The sequence below is a fragment of the Austrofundulus limnaeus genome, unplaced genomic scaffold (assembly GCF_001266775.1).
Source record: "Austrofundulus limnaeus strain Quisiro unplaced genomic scaffold, Austrofundulus_limnaeus-1.0 Scaffold719, whole genome shotgun sequence".
Classification (NCBI taxonomy): Eukaryota; Metazoa; Chordata; class Actinopteri; order Cyprinodontiformes; family Rivulidae; genus Austrofundulus; species Austrofundulus limnaeus.
In genome coordinates this window covers 25,394-32,568 of record NW_013953121.1, presented here as the reverse complement: position 1 = coordinate 32,568, position 7,175 = coordinate 25,394, and the positions used below count along the sequence as shown (strand labels likewise).

Sequence of the window (7,175 nt, the reverse complement as noted above, 5' to 3'; positions counted from 1 at the left end):
ATTCTCATAATATTATGATCTTACTCTCATATTATGACTTTATTTTAATAATATTATGACTTTATTTTAATAATATAATGACTTTAGTCTAATATTAAGACTTTATTCTCGTAATATTGACTTTAAATTATTCTCATAATATTGTGACTTTATTCTAATAATATTATGACTTTATTCTCATAATATTATGACTTTAGTCTCATATTATGACTTTATTCTCATAATATTATGACTTTAGTCTCATATTATGACTTTATTCTCATAAAATTGCAACTTTTATCTCGTAATATTATGACTTTATTGTCATAATAATAGTAAAAAAAATCTTGTTGTGTGGCCCTAATACTCTGTCGTTTTTACTGGAGCTAACCCCGAATTATTATGTTTTTTATGTATTTATTAATGTGTAACGTTTTAACTGTGAAGTTATTCTTTCAGTAAAAAGACGTGTAAATACATGTGCCGACGCAATTTCAAGTCCGACGTGAAACTAATCACTATGATAATGGGGGAGCACGTGGTCACACAAACTCACGTAAAGCTGATGTCAGACGAAGGGTAGACCGTCTCATTTCACAGCAGTTTTGAGGAGCCTACCCGGCCCAGGGAGGATGTGACCCACGTGGCCCAGATGAATTGAGACACAGTGTGAGGCTCAGGACACAAACACGTATTTTAAGGGCTGGGTGGTAATTCATTAACAATATAGATCACGTCCGATATAATGTAGATAATTTCAGTGGCTATTAAGTGCTAAACGTTGATAACTTTCTGACAAAATAAGCTAGGACCTTTCAGCTAAACAACACTGGGAAAGCTAAGATTCACCTTCAAAGTAAAAGCTTCAAAATGTTAATAGACAAATACCCACAAAAAAATAAATAAACGCTTGCACTTTATTTTGAAATGTGTAAACCAGGGTTTCTTTCTCCCTCTTGTTGGCACATTCGAGCAATAGAGCGCTAGTTTGCTGGACCGGTCCACCATCGTAGAGTGATTTAGGATGTGGTTATACTGAAATAAAGCATCTATAAACTGAAGAGGGTATCAATACGACACCCCAAATGCTAAAAGCCTGCAGCTAAACAAGGCAAGCTAGCAAAAAGCCTGTTGGGTAACGTGCAGTAGCAATTTCATGTTTCTCCACCGTGCCTCATACCTGTTTAAAAACTAATCAATAATTAAATGCTTATATCATGATATGTTTTTCAGCCATATTGCGCAGCCCTAGTTTTAATGACCACAGAGTTTTTGGTGTAGTTGAGCTGACAGTTTATGATTCAAAGGCTGTTCTTGGCACCAGAAAACTTTGATTTTAAAAACACTGGTCAGCTGTCACATAATCCAAATGTGAAAGCTCTGTTTGAGGCAGGAATCTAAAGTTTGTTAAGTAGCAGTACCACATCTTTAATCATTTTCATTTAGATGAAGATTTTTTGTAAAAAAAAAAAAAATGGCGTGTAGATGAGATTTTTTTAAAACAGAAGAGAAAAAAATGGATTTCTATATCGCCATTTGTATCATATTTGCTACGCAGGATTCTATGACCTATATTTTATCAATGTGATCAATATTTTCCTCAAAATCCTCTTGTATATCATGTGACACCTGTATTCTGCCCTCTAGTGGATTAACAATTTACTGCAGGAAGTGGAACTTTTTTTTTTGCCTTTTCAAAATGTCTGCTGACATGAGGTCATCCACACATTTTTTTCAGGAAAACTTTTGCTAATTTTGGAGAAGTTATGAATAACATCACTATTGTTTGTATTTTTTTAAATAAATACTTTCTGTGTTGAAACAATGCATAATTACTTAAAATATTTTAAATAGTACAGTTAAACCGAGTTAAAAATTTGTGTATCAAACTTGATACTGCAGGTATATAAGTTGCTCCAGTCCTGAATTGTCATGTGACATTTTAGTAATTTTAGTAATTTAATCAACAGTATTCTTGCCACAATACAACCACACACTATTTTGGATGATTGATTAATTACTGAAATGCCATTTGAAAACACATTTCGGCTATTTTCAAAGTGGTTCCTTTGAAGTTATAATCTCTACACTGTACTGACTAAATATTTACGTGTTAGATGTCAAAGAGAATTGAGGAAGAAGAGAGAAAAAAGAAAGTAAGAAAATGTCATCAATTTGATAATAGATGGCAATTTTTTATAAAGTGTAAGGTGCACCTGTGCCTGAACAAGGACAGAAACTGTATTTGTGCCTATCACAAAGTGAGATAAATGGCAGTAAAAAGTTCATTGTAAAAAAAAACAACAAATAAGTAAACTTCCTAGAGGGTTCTAAACTTGTTAAAAGTTATGGGCAAAACTGTATTTTGTTTCTTAACTTAACTTTGTTGTGAGCAAAATGTTACCAAAACAGCCCAGTGTATCAGATTTGATACAAAAATATCTCATAAACAAAGTGATGTGGCAAAAAAAGTTTTGGATTTTGTTTAAAGGGCTAATAAACATGTCAATTCTAAAAAATGTGAATTTTCTGACTATTTTTTAAAGGGTTAGGCTTAAGAAAAGGATCACACAGACTGGAGCCCTCTGCTGCTGAATATATAGACAGCAAAGTTTAATCAGAACTTCCATTTGAAGTATCCAGTTGTGTTTCTACAGTTTCAGGATGAAGTCTTGTGCAGTTTGCTGGGCAGAGGTGGGTCTCACTGAGTTTACCTTGTCTTTGTAGGTGTCAGGCAGGGCCTTGGCTGTCTCTGTGCCGTCAGGCAGCTCAATGAAGAAACCCAGCGTGTCCCCCTGGCCGTAGCCTGAGGAGTAATGTTTGCCCATCGATTGGTGAAAGCGAGTGCCCTTCTTGCTGCGCCACGAGTAACTGAACTTGTCGTAGCCCAGCGGTGCCTGTAGGTTACCTGAAACATGCCAGTGGAAAAATGTAAGGAAGTCCTCTGACAATAAAAAAATGCAATAATCCCTAGCTGATGTAGAGGAGGTAGAATATCACAGCATGTGTCAGTGAATGTGAAGCAGGACTGACCCAGAGGCTGAGACCAGCCGAGCCTGGCTGCAGTCTCTGGAGGCATGTCATCCACTGAAACCTCAAAGTACCAGGCGCCTTTCCGCACACCGTGAGAGGCTCGGACCATGGAGTAGCCCTTCTCTCCCGTCACTGTCAGACGATCGTCTGAGATCTTCAACTGAGGTGCTGTAACAGACCGTGTAGCGCATGAATCAAGATCTAAATAAAACCGTTTCCACTGCAGACAAACGTCACAACTCTGGAAAAGGACTGCTTGGTTTTAAAGTACCTCTGTCGTGTAAGGCTAGCAGCACCCTTTCATACAGACAGGCCCGGTACAGATCACCAGGAATGGGTTTGCCGGCCCAACAATCCAGCTCCAGTTTCTCTGGGTCTGGAGCGTGAGGATCGGGTTCTGCCAGGATGTAACGATACCCATCTTTATTGAACGGGTGCTCCAGAGGGTAACCGTGTGGAGGCAACCGCTGAGCCGAGAACAAAGGATCACTGCCATGACGGAAAGAAAGACATGATAATTATTGTTACCTGCTGTTAGCATGTTAGCCACGTTCAAAGGCACTCAAATCACCTTTCTTCCCCATACTGATGCTCGGTTTGAACTGCAGGAGATTGTCTTGACCATGTCTACATGCCTAAATGCACTGAGTTGCCGCCATGTGATTGGCTGATTAGAAATTAAGTGTTAACGAGCAGTTGGACAGGTGTACCTAATAAAGTGGCCGGTGAGTGTATACATACACACATCTGAGGTTAGATTTGAACACTTTGATCAGCCTGATGAAGATATTTATTTTGCAGAGATATGAACAATTCTATTTCTGAAAAAAGTTGAGTTTCTTTCTCCCATGACTGTTTCCGCGGCAGTGCTGTCTCCTAAACTAAAATTGTTTTTATCAGCATGATTTTAAAAACAAATGTGTGTAATTTCTTTAGCACTCAGTAGAAACATATTAGCCTGGCCCTTGCCTTCCTACGCAGCTCTGCTCAATTCTAGTTTCCCTTCACTGCTTCGTCTGGGACTTCTCCCATTGAGATGGATTTCACTGGCATATTTTTAGCCGGGCCAATCAGAGAACAGAACGTTAAATTTCTGCAGTGTCTGCTTGTAGTTTATTTTACTTGGGCCAATCAGCAAACAGGAGGAGTTTTGAACGACATCGACTTTCTGCACAGTGTCTGCTAGTTATTTTAGCATACGACAGTGGAGGAAGTGAATGAAGCCAAGTCTGTGTTGATAAAACTTCCAAATTAAAATAAATTTGTCTGACAAAGCAGCAGCTCTCATTTACAGTCGTCTCGTTCGGCTCCGTACTTCTCTCCTCTCAGTAGGGTTGTTTACAGCACACGTGATTTTCGGTTAGCTTCTTAGCTTAGCCTCCGTCACAGCGACATACATCGCAGCCAATCATTTTAAACTTCAGCAGAGGCCATGCCTCCTGCAAGAATCACTTGTCTGTGCATCAAGTCCAGACCCTCGTACGAAGCAAAGTGAAGGACAGGGTCTGGTTTAAACCAGGCTAGAAACATTTAGGTGCCAACTTAAAAACTTCAGATGCAGATTCAAAGAAAGTCTCTTACTACAAAAGATGAAAACATAGTAAAAGTTAATTTTGTGCACAATAAATATATTTATTTTACTGCATGACTTAAGAAAAAGTGGGACATTTAAATAGTTTAAAATTGAAAACCTGTATTAATAATCTATAAATAATCTATAACACTAATGAAAAAAAAAACACTAACTGGTAACATGTTTACATTTAACAGAGGTTTGTAGCTGACTAATTGTCCTGGTGATGTTGATGAATTGATGCAGGTTTTTAAACAACTCAGTGATGTAATTACAGATGTTTAGCAATAGCTTTAGTATTCTCTGTAATAATTTCCTAATTAGCCTTGTGCTACAATTAAATATCGTTGGTGAGAGAACCAAGGTGTCTTGAGTGACTTTAGTCATGATCAGTCAGTAAAGATTTAATCCTAGTCCAACAGTTGATTGCAAATTTATTTTTACCTCCTGGTTCTCTTCGTTGCTCCTGCAGTTGTACCCTCCTGTTGTTGCTGCTGCTTACGTTTGGCTCCTCTTCCTTTTCCTGGTCCAGGAGCCAGAGCACCTTTAAAAGGACCAGACACAATAGCAAACCAAACACACACAGATGTGTAAAGACATGCTCTCACACACACTTGACTGATTAATACAGCAACTGAACTAGATCCAAAGCAGCTCCACAGACCTCACTTCATTTTGTTTTAAGTTTGTAAATCATCAAAGCATTTTGTTTTACATCTATCACAGCAGACTGTAGAAGACTGTAAGACGATTCTCTGTTTCTGTGGTTTTCTTTAGTTATTTGAAGCAACAAGAGAATATCCATTAAAAGAAGTTTAAACTCTTTAGGTATTTGAAAACAGTTTGTAGGAAAGTTTACTAAAGAAACATTAGTTTTTCTCTGTTTAAAGACAAACTGCAACAGTTAACCATCTGTCTATTAAGACACGATATTCATAAATCTTTATTTTGCCTTTGTCTTATTTTATTATTGTTGCAATTTAGCGACAACTTATTAGTTTTTAAATGTGTTTTATAAATAAAGTGGGTTAATTCGACAGAAAAATGGTGAACTTTCTGCCAGACCCCAGGCTGCACCAGAAGAATTACAGCTCAGAGCTGCTGTTCTGTTCACAAACCACAGATTCCTACAGAAATCATCATATATTTCAAAAATTATCTTTAGATCTATGAAAATGTATGAACCGAGCAGTTTTAAGACAGCAGTGATCCACTGCGTTCAGAGTAAACCTATTTCTCCAAACTGAGGCTGTTCAAAGAGCCATCTACAACCGGTAAGACATTAATTATTCACAAACTTTCTGTAGAATCTCACATCAATTTGACTGGAATATCCATTTAATTAGTTGCATCAACATTGACAGCACCACATACAACCCCAAATCCTATGAAGTTGGGATGTTGTGTAAAACATAACTAAAAACAGAATACAACAATTTGCAAATCCTTTTCAACCGATAAATAATTCACAGTGGTAAACATGGAACATGTTGCAGCCATCAAATTCTAAATGAGTGAATATTTGCAAAAAAAACAATAAAGTTTATCCGTTTGAACATTAAATATCTTGTCTTTGCAGTGTATTCAATTGAATATAGGTTGAAAAGGTTTTGCAAATCATCGTTTTCTGTTTTAATTTATGTTTGACACAACGTCCCAACTTAGAACATCAGATTTTTATAGTTTTCTTTGGCATGTTTTTCTCTGTTTACCAAAGTGTAGATTGTAATGCAACAACGGGGAGGGACTACTTTTGCAGGGCAGTGCTTTGACACAAACTGACTTTTTATGTCTTACCATTGATAACCTGCCACTGAAAACACACACACACACACATATATATATATATATATATAGAGCAGGTTATTAGGTCGACACGGGAAGGGGGCAGCAAGCACAAAGGCAGGAATTAGTTAGCATGGCATTTTCCAAACACCAGCAGCCTCTTATGTTGCCTCTTCTCTGTGATGATTATTACTTATATTATTATTAATATTATAACTTCTCTGATTTAAATGTTAAAGTTTACAGGTTAGATTCCCACTAATTAAACTAGCAGGGTTTTTTGTAGCACTTATTAGAAATTGCAATGAAATTAAAAAACAAATCACAAGAGGCAGTGTGAATTCTTGAAGAATGCCACCAACAGCTGAACAATTAATCTAAGTATTTAATTACTGAGAAAACTGAATTGATTCAAAAAATAACCTAATATAAAAGGTTATGCCTCAATTAGCCCAACAGAATGCTAAAGTTGAGTTTCCTGGTCATTTTGAAATACAGTATTTGAATTAGAGTGCAATAAATGTTTTTTTTTTCATAAATCTTCATAGATTATGGATTTTGACAGATTTGACTACACATCAGTAAAAATTATTTAAAAGTTTGTTAAAAACAAAACCATAGAAAAGCAAAGCAGATAAGTTAGATATTAGTATCGAGTGAAAAGCCAGCAGCAAATAAATAAATACAGCAGGTAAAATAAGTATTGAACAGGTCAACATTTTTCTCAGTAAATATATTACTAGAGGTGCTAATGACATGAAATTTTCACCAGATGTCGGTAACAACCCAAGTGATCCATACATAC

The 7,175-nt window shown here is 36.6% G+C and overlaps 1 protein-coding gene across 1 annotated transcript in view; it reads right to left on the bottom strand.

The window, feature by feature from the left end:
• Positions 1-7,175, bottom strand: part of ash2l (ash2 like, histone lysine methyltransferase complex subunit) — a 23,699-nt gene that overhangs the window by 5,129 nt on the left and 11,395 nt on the right. Inside the window, exons 9-12 of the mRNA XM_014028126.1 lie at positions 5,030-5,129; positions 3,284-3,501; positions 3,013-3,180; positions 2,694-2,887 (exon numbers count right to left, since the gene is read on the bottom strand). Coding sequence (XP_013883580.1) covers positions 2,694-2,887; positions 3,013-3,180; positions 3,284-3,501; positions 5,030-5,129 — 680 coding nt within the window. The remainder of the gene's footprint in view (positions 1-2,693; positions 2,888-3,012; positions 3,181-3,283; positions 3,502-5,029; positions 5,130-7,175) is intronic.